The following is a 16,732-nucleotide window of genomic DNA, read 5'->3' on the forward strand; positions in this document are numbered from 1 at the left end:
GGTTGCTTCTTTTTAAACTTGGTTTAACTGTAACACCAAATTTTCTTGTGATCAGGTGGCTATGACTAATTTTTATGCCTGCCTTTATCTTTGTACAATCACAGCTTTATATCTATAGAAGTAACAAGAAGCTATTATGTGCAGAATGAGCTATTTAACACTAATGTGATGTGGTATAGAGAAATACAGACCTGGTACTGGAAAGACAGCAAAGGCCTTGAGAAATAGAGACACAGGATACCATGAACAAGACTACAGGTGTGGTATAACAAATGTGACACAGGCTTGGCACTGGAAACCCCGTTGCTGCGAACAGCTCACTCATTGTCACATAAATAAATGTAGACCTGGACAGAATCAGGTTTCAGGGGTAAAAAAGAACAACATGTGAAGTGCATCTTGTAAATTGATGTGTAATGTGGAGCTGCAGCGTGTGGTGTAAAAGTGGGTTAGAAACCTTATAAATAACCCCAGCTGAATCAAGAATGACAAAGACTAATAAAAAGAAGGAAAAAAAAAAAAAGTCAAAATCACATCCCTGCCAGTTAAGCACTCCAGATTCTGATATCCCCCACTGACACCATGCTGAAGTCACAGACCTCAGAATCCTGAGAAGCAGAAGGAACCAGGAAAATTATGTAGTATCTGATAAGGCTTAAATTATATTTTCACTGATGCCATGACGATGCTAACGGAGTCAGCTATACTGTGGTAGTACAACATTTCTCTTGGAATTTCATCCTACAATTCAATCAACACTAAAGTTTTTATAAGCATTACACTCACAGAAGGAGATTACATGCAAGGTTGCTCCGCATCTGCAGATCAAGTTTCATATGGCATTTCATAAAATAGAATCCAAGAGCTAACACAGGGCTACTACTACTGTAATGTGGCTATTTTCCATTCTAAATTCTGCCTGGCTCCCTTCAGGCTTTAATGTAGGGGAAAATAGCTGAATTTCTACAAAAATATATGTTGGAAAAGTATGAGAAGTAATAAATCTTATGTGTATGACTTATCGGTCTAAGCAATTCTAAACTGTTTCTTCAATTCGGTAGTATCTTGTGTTACAACAGCTTATGGCAAAAGTGCTATAAGCAATTTTCTATGTTACTAGCAATATATCTGAAGACATATTTCAAAACTACAGTTTCTTTCCGAAGAGCAATTTATTTTCCACATTACAGATGAAGTCAGCATTCACTAAGTTCTAAAGATATTTTGTCTTCATTGTAACACACTGCTAAGGTAGATCTGACAAATCAAAAATACTCAGGTGAAAGGTAAACATCCTAGAAGTACATATCCATAACAATCAAAGCAGGTCATGCTTCTCATTTACATGCCATGCCTGATATCCAAGTAGCACTAACTTGTATTTTGACATTATCTGAAAGCACAAGAATTGATCTGCTTCTGCCTGCTGAATTCAACACTGAACAATAAAATCCATGCAAAATTCTGTTACCTCGTTGTTACAAAGCTCCTATATAACAGTTGAAACACCATTCAAATATGAGGTGGTGATATTTGTGCTTTTGTTAGCGTAGGTTCCAGGAGGTCAGGTTTTGATATGCCTTTCAGTCAAGCCTGGAATTATGTTGTATATGCCTGAACTTTCAATACAGTCAATGAGACAGGAAAACAGATAATCAAGAGTAGGGGATACAAGAAGAACAAAAAACCAGTGCTGTGGAAGCCCATGACTCAACATTTGTGTTGTGAAAAGCAGGTAACAGTCAGTGATATAGTCAAGTAAAAGAGGAGGTACTGTCATTTGTTGAAAAGCACTTAAAACAGGACTCCACATATGAAGACTTGAATACTACTGTCAGCCTACAGCTTGTTTTTTTAATGAGAGACACATAAATTTAAAACTTAACAACTAAGTCACTTAAGTGACCCTATTAATATTAGTTTAAATGCGATATATTTAAGAGAGTTAAAAAAAAAAAAAAAAAAAAAAAACCAACACAAAAAAAACCCACAACAAAGAAACAAAACCCCCAAACCCCCTAATGAGAAAAAAAAAAACAACCTATTCTGGGTTAGAGTCAGAAAAATATCTTCAGCAGTAACAACTCCTTGTTATATGTTTGCCAACTGCAAAACATTTTGCTTAATTTTGCATAAGCTCTTTTGGTCTGTTGTTTAAAATGGTAGCCAACAGATTCACCAGACAAAAGAAAATCAAAGCCATCTCATCTTTAGTATTTTGGTATAACTGAGAATTATTTTTTACCTTTCTGCTATGGATGGAAGCAAATGTCATTATTATTCATTCATACACAAAGTTAATTATAGCATCATATAAATTTGTTTATAGTATATTTGTGGTTTAAAAGAGTCATAACATTATTGAATATACAGTAATGTAATACTTTTTTCCAGGATTAGCAGACAGTAACTTCTCTAGAGCAAATCATTTTGACTGTGGTTTCCACACAATAAGGAGCTAAACTCATCTTCATCTGTACAAGTGGTATTCCCAGCCTGTTCTGTATTAACTAAGCAATCATATTTAGAGTAACCAGAAAATATATGCAGATATTTAATTACTGTATAAAACCAAATTCACTATGTGAGTGTGAGGGTAAGTTGCTGCCTAGGTAAGGAGACTATAACTCGTGCAGTTTAAATCTGCTATGCACTGACCTTACAACTGTGGGAACAAGGTTGTAAATTCTCCCAGCAGCTACACATCTTTTAGAAATTATTTATCAGTTGACATTTTGCCTGTTATTTTGACAGTTTCATGCTAGCTGTGAGTGATGCTTTCATTCACAACTACAACTACTACACCACAAATGAGAAAGTCTGCATTAGCTTCTTCAGTGATAGAAAGCTCATTAATATGCCAGAGAAACTGTGACAATAAAATCGTAGATTCATTTCTTACACAGCTGAATAAAGAGTTGCTCTCTAGGATTACATTGTACTCAAAGGAAGTTAGCCCAAGGACTACCCCTGCATGTTTGATACTGTCACAAAACAGCACTCCGTTCCCTGGAGAAAACTGAGACAATTACATTACCACTCACAGATGATCATGATCTAACACAATCTGAAAACCCAAAGATTGCTAAAACAATCACTAAGCAGAAGGAATACTGTGTAAAGGCCACCAAAATGACAAACCAAAGAAACTTTTTGTCATGAAACTTTAAAAAGTATTTAGCTACATTTGCTTTTAAAAACTAATTTAATATTGTAAATCTGTTCAAATTTCAATCTGCCCTTTCTTGCATTTCTGGCAATCTTCAGGTTTTTATTTAACTCCTGCTACTAGACAGGCACCGCATCCAACTGGGGAGCTGCTAGCTTACTTTTCCGCCTAGTCCTCTTCACACGTCTGGAGCTTTCAGCCCTGACACCAAACACAGATGCAGCATGATAGTTTAGACTCTGTTGGCAGCTGCCTTATCAGATTCAAAGCAAATTGTAGCATATATTTTTGCATCTGTACACCATTCACCCATGAAAACGTCTCACTGACATCACTGTTTCGTGTGATTCAGAAAATCAGAGATTCAGAAGCATTTTCAATTTCACAATTCTGTTTCTAACAAACATATGCAAACACCATTTGCCACAACACACCCTTGTAAAAAAGGCGGCCAACAGCCTCCTGGTCTTATCAGGCAGAGCGTTGCCAGCAGGTTGAGGAAGGTGATTCTTCCCTTTTGCTCAGCACTGGTGAGACACAAGTGGGTGCTGGGTCCAGTGCTGGGCTCACCAGTGCAAGAGAGACAGGGACATACTGCATTGAGTCCAGTGATGGCCACAAAGGTGATTAAGAGACTAGAGCATCTGGAATACAAGTAGTGGCTGAAAGCTGGGCTTGTTCAGCCTGCAAAAGAAAAAGCTTAACAGGAATCTTGTCAGTACATATCAAAACTTACTGGGGCCAGGAAAGGCAGTAGAAACAGACTTTTTTTCAGTGGTGCCCAGTGACAGGACAAGAGGAAATAGGCACAAATGGAAACTTAGCAAACTGTTTAAAAATAAGAAAAAGCATTTTCACTGTAAGGATGATCAACTTGGAACAGGTTGCCCAGAGAGGCTGTGGAGTTTCCGTATCTGAAAATATTCAAAACCACGTGGACGTATACCTGATCAACCTGCTCTAGTTGATCGTCCTTTGAGAATGGTGGTTGGACTAGAAGCTCTCCACAGGTGCCTGCCAGCCTCCATAACTCTGTGATTAATTTGTGGTGAGATCATTTCCAAATGTAGTAAAAGAATTGCTCTCAGGAAAAAAAAAAAAATCCACTGGTTTTTACAGTGTGTCTACACTAGCAGTTTGGCACACAGTATACACACTTTCAAGGAGAAAAAGCTTACTTGATAAACAATAGAGAACACTTAAATATTGGCGGGGAGATACTGAACTCCTTCAAGGTGAAACCAAACAAACTCGATCACCAGTGTTTCACATAGCGCATTGCTAATAGGACACAAGTTCAATGTAATCCAACAGCTAGAAATAAGGAAACACAGCAACACTCCACCAACCAGCTCTTACAATGCGTGAGCGTTTTCCAGACCTCTACTCAGAAGTTTCTAGACATCGAGGTAGTATAAATATTTTTAATATGCCAGTTAGTAAAAAATAATATACTCCACCTGATAGCCAAATGTGTTGTTTTGTGATCCGTGCCTTGGGACTCCTGGATTTTCACATGCTGTGCGAGTAGGTTCTTAAAAAAAAATTGCAATAAATTAAAACCAAAACAAATTACAGTATTTTAATGAAATACACGAATGTATCACAAAATTGAGTTCAACAACATGAAATAGGCCAATGAGAGAAACAAAAATTAAGTGACTTTATTCTTAGTACAGAATAACACCAGGATAATTCAAAATAGCTGAAAACTCCCAGATTGACTTAGCAGGAAAAGGAGAATAATAAACATTTCAAGAAATTTCAATAATATGAGTGTAACCTTACCTATACATCGAGGAGATCCACCACTCCACGTGCCATCTGCCTGGCAAATCCTGGTGCTGGATCCAACCAAAATAAAAGGAGGATTGCAGCTGAAAGAGACTTCTGACTGATAAATGAAGCTTTTGCCTTCTCTTTTCCCTTGAGCAGGTACTCCAGGGTCACCACAAAACTTTGCTGTGAGAAAAGACATGATAGAAATGGAATGTGTTTTTTATTAAAATGCACAAAAATGACACTTACTTGAACTCAGGCAAGCAGTTACTCAGAATTTTATATTTATTTTATTAAACAGAGGTCGAAAAATACAGAAACATATAATAGGAATTCAGAGGCTAGATATCCCATCTTTATTCTGCTTCAGTTTTGCTAGCTGTTCAAAATCCTTACATAGTGGTCTTCATCAGTAGCTTGAAGTTGACACTCAAAGTTACACAACATACTTCATTAAGGCCCAAATTTCCACAATTCACCTCTGCCCCAAAACCACATCAACCTGCAAATCCTCCTATAGAGAGCAATCAAGAGAGTGTACCAAACCTTCATATCAATCTCCCGTCCTCTCCTGCTTTCTGCCACCTACTCAGTGCTCAACATTTTTGTATGATTAAATGATTTATCAGACAGGTTTTAGGAACTGTCAGTTCTTACTTCCTCATCTTTCACTTAAAGATAAGATTTACTATGTATGGAAGCACAACAGTTGAAAGTTAGTAAAGCTAACAAAAAAACATAGCAGCAATCTAAAAGTCAAACACTAATGAGCTTTTATTAGGCAGGATAAATTTGAATTCTAAGAACATATTCTTAAATTAATCTTTTGACTTTATACCTACTACCTAAAGATTCCTTGTCTCTAGCACCACATACCTAAGAAAATATACTGCTAGCAAATTTACTGGCCTTCTGCAGTATAAAGTACTGATTATTGTCAGAAGCTGGATTTTGAATAGTTGATTCAGGAAATGCAATCAGATATGGTAAACCCTGTGCCATCAGACTATATTATTCCCTGTCACACCATGAATTCAAATATAGTAGAGTCTAATTTCATATCAAACAGAAAATGCTGTAATACACACAAAAAAAATAAAACACTAACCCAGACATGTGCAATGACATATTTCTAAAAAAGCATGTTGTACAGACAGCGGAATTTTCTGCTCCTTTTTTTCTCTTCTACAAAAAAAATTTAAATTACATCTCTTAAACAACCACCTTCAAAACACACTTCTAATATCTCTTTGTCACCTATTCCTTAAGCTTTCCAAAGGACCTGATCAAATGAAATGCTTCTGCCCTCTACCTCTTACTGATGACTCTGTACGGGAAATCCATGCACACACACATCGCTGAAGAAAAAGGGCTTAAGTTGTAACATACCATAAATTTATACAATTTCACAGTTTTAAGTGGAATTGGACCGTCTGCAGAATTACAGGCTAAATTCTGAAAAGATTTATGAATTGTAGATAGTGCCACACAGTGAACCTCATTGTGTGATTGACAGATCATTATTGTGATTTATATTTTAATTAGAAAATTTTTGCAGAAGACTTAATTTGAAAATACATGAAACACTTGCAGATTTTTAACACAGACGTTTGATATCGTCTCCTGAACGTACCAACAAAGTAGCAATCACTGTCAAGGAAAAAAAACGGGGGGTTGGTAAATTTATTTCTTTTGTTACAAAACTAAGTAAACTCCACCACTTAGTTGTCAGTCAACTTTACCCAATCATTGAATAGCTACTGAACACCTGCCTTCCATACAGATTACCATGTAAACCAGCCACCATAGTAAAACCTGGCAGTTTTGCTCTGATACCGGAACAGGGGACTACAGAATAAACTAAAGTTGCAGTAAACTGGAAGCTCTGTGAGTGCTCCCACTCCCAATGGAAATATTTTCCTAAGGACTCCGAGAGCCTTTACCAGAGACAGGGCTGTGGCACTGAGACTGTGAGGCTAGTCCCATTCTTCAAAGAAATTTAATTGATTAACAGCAAGTTATATCTGTAGTTAGGAGTTTTCAGGCATAGGCCTATATAATTTTTTGCCATCTATTGCCAAGCTTATAAAAACAGCAGTCCTTTACTCAAATTACTATGTGAATAATTAAGCAGAAAAATGTAAGCAGTTCTTGACATCAGAAATTTAGTTCCCAGCATGGTTCCACCAAGCTGTACACAAGGTAAATTTATAACATTGAATAATTATTCAGAATGGAATATGGTCATGTGTTTGGTTGAGTATTAGTCATCTATGACCTAGACCCCTTTTATATATGGAGCGAGCTGGATCTGAAAACAAGAGCATCTGTTAATCTTATATTGCCTTGTATCATTTGGTACACATTGTCTGTAATATTTGTTTTGTGTTTGTGTTTAAGGCTTCCTATATGCTCACAAAGGGTTTACAGAGATTCCTATGTCTTTCTTAATCTAAAAATTATGTTACCATTTTGGAAAATATAGAAGGATTGTATTTGTCCCAGGTTTGAAATGAAGTCAGCCACTGTCGGGAGGGGAAGAAAAAAAAAAGAGCCAGTGAAAATTTTAAAGAGGAAAAGAACACTACATTTGAATAAAGAAATACAGGACTATAAAGTAAATACATACGCAAGCACTGAGGTACTTCACCACTCCATGTTCCATTCCCAACGCAAGTCAAAACAGCAGGAAAAGAAAGTTCATAACCTGGAGAGCAGACATAGCTAATGCTAAATCCCCAGTCCAAGTTTGTTCCTTCCAACCTTCCATTAGAGATCTGTGGAGGCGTTGGGCAGGTAACAGCTGCAATAATATTCAAAATAATTAGGCCCAGCTGCTGTAAATATCCCCAGTGTACATAATTACTAGAAGAACCATATGTGCTAATTTCACCTTTTTTAGAGGACAATACAGTTAGGACATGCTATCTTCCTCACTGTATTCTTGCCACATTTCCTGAAGTTAGTACTTCTGGTTTCCTCCATTTAGGAGACAGTGGCTGATTGATGGTGTCTTAAATAAAACAGGATGCTGCATCAAACTAAACAGGAAGACTACCAAAAAAATCAGTATGGAGACTATGAAGTGTACAACATTTAAGATATGTCTGGTAGTACACTACAAAATTTTTTTTGTTTGTTTGGTCAACATAAAGCACAATTATCTTTAGTTACTGTGGTGACAGTCAAATACTTTCTTCCTGTTAACCAGCTTAGACAGTTGCTAGATATCAATGCCCAGGGATGAAATTCCAGGATGATTGTTCCAAACTATGACTTGAAAGCATGTTTCTAAGTTCTAGTTTGGTTACTTTTTACTATATTAATAGTTCCACACCAAAAAGGATCTAGCTTCCAGCCAGAGGGAAAAAAATTAAGGATTTGCAATCTTGAAACTGTCAGTGTTGCTACCTCTAAGGTGGCCAACAGGAAGTATTTCAGCATAGTTCCTCATTTCCAGGACTCCCATGAAAAAAAAACAAAAACATCTTCTACGCAGTTGTAGGAAGGAGGACTGAAAAACACCACAGGAGGACAGTAGAAACAAACAGACATAACTGTAGTGATGAAGATAAAATTGTTATTCATTGGATAATGGGGTAGTAACAGACAATTGCTAAGAGCAATTGCTAAGAGCTGAAGGAAAAGGGTATAAAAGAAGATAAATGAAAAAAAAATCTGAATCAGAAAAAGAAAGGAGGAAATTTAGGACAAAGTTACTAGAATGAATGAGAAAGAGAGATAGGATAAAAAAAAGAGATAAAAAGAGTTGGGAGAAACTACTAGCAAAATAGAAAGAAAGCAAATGAAACTAGTGTGATTTAATGTAGTGGAGACAGTTGGGGTAAATAAGAAGAGGTGAAGACTAAAAAATATGAGAACACAAAGGTCACAAGAATGGAGGAAGTAAAATGCTGCACTAACAAACTTTAAACTTATGTTTAGACAGCTGTCATCTTGCAGGCTCAAAAGAAGTCAGAAGCACTAGCTCAGGAGTACTGCATATTTGGATGTGATCTGCAGAAGGTTCACCATATACTATTTCTCCATTCTTATTACACTCTTCAGTAAGAGAATCTCAACTATGTATACTGCAAAGATGCTCTGCAGCATTTTTCATAGCTGTTTGAGAATGATGGATTAAAGTAGTACTATTATCAAATAATCCTTTGCCAATCAGTAAACCAAATTAAATTTTAAGGCCCTATTTTTTATACTTTCTATTTCTATTGCTGTGGTTCGTAGTTTAAAACACCACAGCAAACAATCAATCCAGGAAAGGACATGATAGCTTTTGCCACACTTTCATGATGCTTTAATAAAAGTAAGGCACAATAAGCACTCCAATCAGCAAAAGTCTGTCCGCATTCTCCGAGAACTTCATGACTAGTCCTTTTAAAAAGACCTGTACGTTTTAACTGCTGAGCTGAATAATAAAGGAAGAAATACTGGTCAATAATTAGGAAAGGAGACAGAAAAAGTAGCATGAAAATAGGTGTAATATCAGAATTCTGGGGTGAAAAAAGCAAAACAAAACAACACCCAGCAACAAGGCAGAATGTGTCGCTAAATATTTTGGTCAGAGATTTAGCCATAAATATGAACAGCAACATTTCTCAGTTTAAGAGCCGAAAGGATATTACAAATGCAAGTCTGCAGAAAAGACAATGCTTGAATATTTAGTTGCAGATGAACATGCGTCCTTTTTCAACTAGGCAAAGCCAGAGAATTATTTATAACTTCTTTTTCCATGGCACAGCGATAATTACACATCCACTTTCTGCCCAGTTTATTTTCTAATTGTTTTAACTAAATGGTACCAGAGGACCCTGGCACTTCATCCTGACAGTAAGAACTAATTGTTACACATTTCAAACACACTACTGCATATTATATATTACTTTTAATTACACAGTCAAAGAAATTTGAGTTATTAACTTACCTAGTGTACTCACACAAACCTGTGTGGAGTAGAATGAAATTCAGAGAACACTAGAGATTCTGCATACGATTATTATTTACTGTTTATACAAGCCATAAACATGTATGACCTAAAATGAGAAAATCTCAAAAACTCAAAGCCAAAATTGACAGTCTAACTGTTACTTTCTATGGTTCTGTTTGAATCAAATCAGAGTTATATCTCTTGCTCCCAGTTAGGTGCCCTGCAGATCATAACAATTTGAGGCTGGGAGACCATGCCATAAATACTTGTTCTGTCTTATAATCTTCACGTACAGCCACTCTTGCAGACAGACAGAATCTTGGTCAATAGGAGCAGTATGGCCATTCTTCTGCTCTTAAAATCAGTTTTGTAACTGAAGCTGAGACTGACTAAGAGCAGAATACAAATAGGAAAAAAAAACCCAAAAATGTGAGTTGTTAAGAGGATCTAAAAGTCTGACATCCTCAGAATGTGTTGGGAAAATAAATTACTGAAATTTGCTTTATCAAAGGTGAATTAGAATTAAACTGGACTTCTTAAGATACTGAGATAATTGTTTACTATAGCAAGGAAAGTAATTGCAAATTGCAAATGGGTGGAGATTTGAAATTTATTTAATCTATTTTGATGAACAAATTTAGGGGAGGAAAATGGGAACTGCTGAGTAGGTATGTAACCGTACTTCCTGAAAACAAAACAGAAGGAAGATGGATGAGAAAAAAGTACAAACCCAGACGACTAAGTTCTAAAAGAATAGAGATCAGATACACTTAGTGTGAACCCAGAAAGAAAAGACCAAAACGGTAATGCTGCTTCTCTACAGCTGCGGTATCAGGCAAAGTAAGAAAAATTACTGTAGAGAGAAGGGTTTAGCAAGCGAGTTTCTCAGAGAAAATTGTTCTGATGACACAGATAAGGGGATCTTTCAGTAACATTCAGGTTTTTTGCTGTTTAAATTTCAACAGAGAGCATTAAAAATAATTCCAATAAAACAGAAAAATCAGGAATGCAATTACTAAAACAGATAAAAGGAAGATCTTGAGATTAATTCTTTCAGTTTTAACAGTAGAGAATATAACATAAAGCAGAAAAATGTTTATTACAAATTTGCTAGAGGGATTAAGTCTTTTTGCTGAGTATGTCAATACAGCACCGTGATGCTCAAAGGTGCACATTTAATGAAGGAGGGATCAGAGAAAAATCTTAATATTATGGGTAGGGTAATTCAAAACGATTTGCCTTTGACAAGTTTCAGTTGTATATATGCAGAACTATTACAAAGGTGTCCCATCACATGCTTGAGTGAGTGGTCTTTTTGTAAAGACAGGGACATGAATAAGGTCATTTTTGGTATGATATGCTAATCTTAACAAACAAACAAAGAAACAAATCTAAACCATCATTTCATATTGGCTAATTTGGTTTAGCAGCAAAGTAATAAAATGTTCTATAAAGCTACAAAAAAACAGTTCAACATACTGTGCTGGTATGAAACACAAAAAGGAAAAGAAGCAAAGGATTAAGTCGCTGCTCCTGCAGCCAAAATATTAATTCAGTGTATTCATACTAACAGTAAATTTTGATTTCTGGGGAAATATTTGGCTGACTCATTACAATAAACAGTGGATGTAAATGCCACAGAAGAAATAGCTGACAACCAAAATAAATGTTGTACCTTTGCATGTTGGGATTACTCCACTCCATGTGCCATTGCTAGTACAAGTGCGAATTAAGGAGCTATTTGATTCCATTGTATAACCAGGTTGGCACATATAAGTAACATTTTGTCCAACAACGTAATCGTCACCATATCTCATGCCATTGGCTGGGACTCCTGGATCTCCACAACTGATAACTGCAAGTAAATGGTTGAGGAACAGATTTAAAAACCTGAATGTGATTTATTAACATGTGAGGGTAAAAACAGAGCAAAAGTATGAATTTATTTGGGAAAAAAGAACGAAAAATTATCATAAATCTTATCTCCATCAAGATAAGTTAAACATATATGTCATCTGAATTAGCGGCCAAACATAACATGTGGAGCTGTGTAACAGTTGTATTTGGAGAACATCAATACATCTGTTCAACAGTAGAAGTTATGGACTGTACAATTATGATGAGTAAATTTTCAAGATTATAAAATGAGAAAAAAATCACAATAAATAATCCATATGTTACTCCACCCTTTGATACTTTCAGATTTTCCTATCAGTTTAGAGTTTCATTATTAAAGAAGTAGATATCTATTGCTTAGTTTACTTTTCTATGGGTAGATCTTGAAAGGAAACACAGTCTGGAAAATTTAAGATATATGTCTGCAAAAAGCTCCCACTCTGTAAATGCTCATGTGGTTACTATATATATAAACAGATGAGAATGTTCAGGCAATCCCCAAACATGGGCCATGGCTTATGCCTAAATTAGGCCTATAGTACTTCAATGAATGAGAGCGCTTTAAAACCTCTTGTGACTTCTAGTGTCAGGAGATAATTTAATCTCCTAATGAGATTAAGTATTCATAAGGAGTTAATAGAGTTATATTATCATAACCTGAGAATGATGTTAAAATAGGTAAGTTTCTCTCGGATCTAGTAAATTTGATCTATTAATTTCTAGAACACTTTTCAGAGTAAGAAATCTTGAGAACCCTAGTGGCAATGATAAATAGCTGTTGTTTTCAGGAAAAAAAACAAACACTGGGAAAAAAAAACTAGCTCATACAAAATACAGGACCCATGTGCTTTACACTTTATGTTATAGTAAACTTGACAATCCACCTACAGCATTGTTATTACTTCTGGAAAATTGTGGGAGGCAGTCGCCTGGCCAGAAAGCACATCCTGGCCATTTCTAACTCAACGCCAAAGCATGACCAGCGTGAATGGCACCCTTTCTGTATCCTGGTTTCCAAAATGAAAAAAACCACGATTATAAGTTTGTAGTGTATTCTGGCCAGGTCCCTCGATCTAAATAACTGTGGCACAGAGAACTTGAGAATCCAAAGTATATAGTATCATATGGTATAATACGTTACATATTATGTACAGTTTGTCACAGTATGAGTGAGCAGATACTGATTAAGCTGCATGTATCAGATCTTGAAAAAAAAAAAGAATTGTCCCACACAATCACTGCCTATGAATACATCAGAGACTATAAAACACACAACAGGGTTCTTCGGGTTAGTCTAAAGGTAGCTGGTGCAGTGATAAATAAAAGTGGATATCAGTCTTAAAAAGTTACATATTTTTCTTTATCATTCTTCAAAAAAATAGATCTGTGAAAGACCTGCAGTGTGCTGCGCAGATCCCTTGGCAGGGCACAACCTCAGTCAACTCATTGCAACAGAGGAGCAAGCAGCTCCCACTCACTACCAGCAATTACACCAGCTGCATGTCCTTGTGTTTTATCTAGCAGTGCAGCAAGAACTTCTCATGAGAACACTGTTTCTCTTTGACTGTAGAAATAACAGAGTTGTTTCCATGTAAGAAAATCCTGTAACAGCTTGAACAACTGAAAGGGGAGAATCTTTGCTGTGAACAAGGTCTAAATAGCATGCTGCATGTGTGTCAGAGTCTTGTTTGATGCTACACTGCCCAGGGCTCCCAGCATGAGAAGGGGTGTAAGATTATCTATGCTATTCTCTTCTCATAGTGTTAGCTCTAAAAAATAGCATTTTCAATGATACGCAAGAACCAGATCATTACTTGGTAGCTGTAATAGGTATGGTCTGGCGTAAATTTTAATAACACCTGGGCTAAACAAAAGTGGCATATCCTGAATCTTCCTATTAATAGAGACATGAGACAGAACAACCAATTAGGATACTACTGATACGTGTTATGTGTCTGCTTAGAGTGGTGTTGGAGGTCCGGAAAGAAGGTGAGGATCCTGTCTGGAGAGAAGATCCTGGAATTGGGGAAGATTCTAGAAAAGGAGATGTATGGAGACAAATGTAAGGGGATGATGCTGACTGATAACACCTGAGTTTCATACAAGCAGCAGCACAGCATGAACCAACGGGACTTTGAACCCAGGACAGTAGAGAACTCCCCAAATGTAACCCTGAGGGCGAGTGAGAAAGTGTGAGATCATCAGGCAGGTAAAAGCTCTAAACTGCATGTTTCTTAAACAGACACGACATCCACTCTGGGTCGCTGTTTACTTTGTGTCACCCGCGAAGCCACTCGGGAGAAGTGCTAGGCTAAGCTGTTCTGGAAATCTGCAATAGTTCCACGACTTGAACAGGCAATAAACGAAATGTGGGAAAAATCTTGTCATAGTGAAAAACGGAGAGCAGGTGTACTGGTTTTGGCTGGGATAGTTAATTTCTTCATAGTAGCTCACATGGTGTGGATTTGTGTTGAAAACAGTGATGATAACATAGGGATGTTTCAGTTATTGCCAAACAATGCTTGCACAGCACCAGGGCCTTCTCTGTTTCTCACACTGTCCTGCCAGTGAGGAGGCTGGGGGTGCTCAAGAGGTTGGGAGGGGACACAGTTGGGACAGCTGAACCCAACTGACAAAAGGGATATTCCATGCTATATAACCTCATGCTCAACAATAAAAGCTGCAGAAGTGGGGGGACATTTGGTGTTTATCTTCCCAAGAAACCACTACACGTGATGGAGCCCTGCTTTACTGGAGATCACTAAATATCTGCCTGCCGATGAGAAGTAGTGGATGAATCCCTTATTCCTTTGCTTGCATGCACAGCTTTCACTTCACGTATCAGATTCTCTTTAACTCAACTCACAAGAGGGGAGTGAGCGAGAGAGTGGCTGTGTGGTGCTTAGCTGCTTACTGGGGTTCAACCACAACAGCATGGTAGGAACAGTTAGGAAAACAGTTAAATAAAACCTGTCCTGTCAACAAATCTGTTGGCCCTGTCAATTCTACTGCTCTGGATACACTTCAAAATCATTATTAGTAAATTGTTGCCTTACAATAGATAATCTTCTTCAGGGTTATTTTATAGACTTGGAGATAAAGCTGGCAGGAGAAAGAGAGGGGATTGTTAACTCATGATTGTTAACCAGCTATTTAGCTAATATTGTCCATTAACTTTTGTCCATTAGTGATTTAAAATTGATACATTGACGTAAGAGAGAACATAGCAATCTAAGTATGACTAAGTTTAATATTTTTTTTTTTTTATTTTATATTTAGATGTGCTAGGGAACTGCAAAATTAAATGTTTGTAGAAAGAGACACAGGACATATCTCTGAGCAATCTGCTCTAGCTGATCCTGCCACAAGCAGAGGGGTTGGACTAGACAGTCTCCAAAGGTGACTACAAACCTCAGCCATTCTGCAGTGCTGTAAAATACCCCTCCATTTCTGGGTATTTTAGAGCTGCTGCTAATACCTGTATCAGTTTAGACACAAGTTTTATCACCTATAGTGCTTCTGCCCCCGTTTAGGAATTATTTAGCAGTCAGCAATGATCAAAAAAGCAGAAATGAGTCAGGCTGAGATTCCCAGACTCACCTTTACTGGTGAGTTTTTCATTCAATCACTCTTTTCATATTCTGACGACTCCAGGGGTTATGCATCAAACTAAAAATGCCTAAATAACATTATCACTGGAATAAACATATAAGGGGATATACTTTTCCAAAGTGTAATCATAACAGAGAACTGTGTGTTAGCAATGTCAATAGATTTATGGTATAACAAAGTTTAAATATTTATATATTAATTAAATCAAGAATATTTTTTCTATTACATATAATCTTCACAATGCCTCTCTGTTTTATTAGGATACTTCATCTATAAAGACCTTTTTCTATGTTTTAAGCAAAAATCCCAAGTTTCTACCTGAGTAGTATTTTTTGAGAAGACTGTTCTAGCATATACTTTATCTAAATATTCTAAAATACAGGAAAAAAATATAGATGCAGTTACCATCACAAAATACCTTTATGTTTGGTACAATTAATCTGATTCTCATTATAACTTGCAAAATAAACAAACAAAAACATTGGGCCATCTTCTAAGTTTGCTGACTGCAAAAGCAGCTGTTCACATGCTTACCGTTAAAGATAGATTTAAAAACAACACAAGGAGAAGTTTTCTTTCTCATCTTACTTTCCACCTCTGAGTTGCTGTAAGTGTGTAAAATAGCCAGCTCTTCGAAAACTAGTGTACTAGCTCAAAATTTAAGCAACAGTTTGCTATACCTCTGATAAGGATGCTTCCTCCAACCGATAGGCAGTCTCATGTGTCACATAACCGTAAAATTTTTGTAATTGTTACTGAAAGATGAACTAGCACATGTAATAAAGCAGGAACAGATGGGCTTGGAAGGAAACTGTTGCAGAATGCTTATTATGAATGTGGGAGAAGCAGAAATAGCTTCTGTTAGCTGAGTAACCAAAGCAAGTGTAAGGTTAATGAAGAGGCCAAACAGAAGTTGTTATGTGAGAGCAGGACAATAGTTTTAACCTCAGAGGCAATAAAAAAGAATTCTCAAGTGTGAATTTTAAGGGTTTTATTTTCTGCCCTCTGGAAGACCAGAATATTACACCGGCAAGTTTTCATGATGAAGAAAAGCGATTAAATGAATAATGTCTGAATATGGCATATCATAAAACATAAACAAGATTAAAAATATATTCTAGGAAACAATTAAAGTAAGTAGATCATGTAGCCACACAATTCCTTTAAACTGTAACAGCAGTTTATATATTTTACTATACTGTGTCTTTAAAAACCCCATATTCTTCATCTTCTCATAGCACTAAATTTTTAAAAAATATTTCATATACAAAATTATGTATGAAATGGTGCAAGAAAATGCTGAAGACTTAACTTATTTACATCCAAATTCT

The 16,732-nt window shown here is 36.5% G+C and overlaps 1 protein-coding gene across 3 annotated transcripts in view; it reads right to left on the bottom strand.

Annotated features, from left to right (window-relative positions):
- The window catches only part of CSMD3 (CUB and Sushi multiple domains 3), a 697,991-nt gene that overhangs the window by 23,949 nt on the left and 657,310 nt on the right, over positions 1-16,732 (bottom strand). For all 3 annotated transcript variants that reach the window (XM_086465685.1, XM_086465684.1, XM_086465682.1), the window contains 4 exons: positions 11,569-11,748; positions 7,578-7,751; positions 4,958-5,131; positions 4,630-4,703 (listed from right to left, as the gene is read on the bottom strand). In XM_086465685.1, the coding sequence (XP_086321811.1) occupies positions 4,630-4,703; positions 4,958-5,131; positions 7,578-7,751; positions 11,569-11,748 (602 nt within the window). The remainder of the gene's footprint in view (positions 1-4,629; positions 4,704-4,957; positions 5,132-7,577; positions 7,752-11,568; positions 11,749-16,732) is intronic.

The sequence above is a fragment of the Leptosomus discolor genome, chromosome 5 (genome assembly GCF_034619465.1).
Source record: "Leptosomus discolor isolate bLepDis1 chromosome 5, bLepDis1.hap2, whole genome shotgun sequence".
In the NCBI taxonomy this organism is placed as follows: domain Eukaryota; kingdom Metazoa; phylum Chordata; class Aves; order Leptosomiformes; family Leptosomidae; genus Leptosomus; species Leptosomus discolor.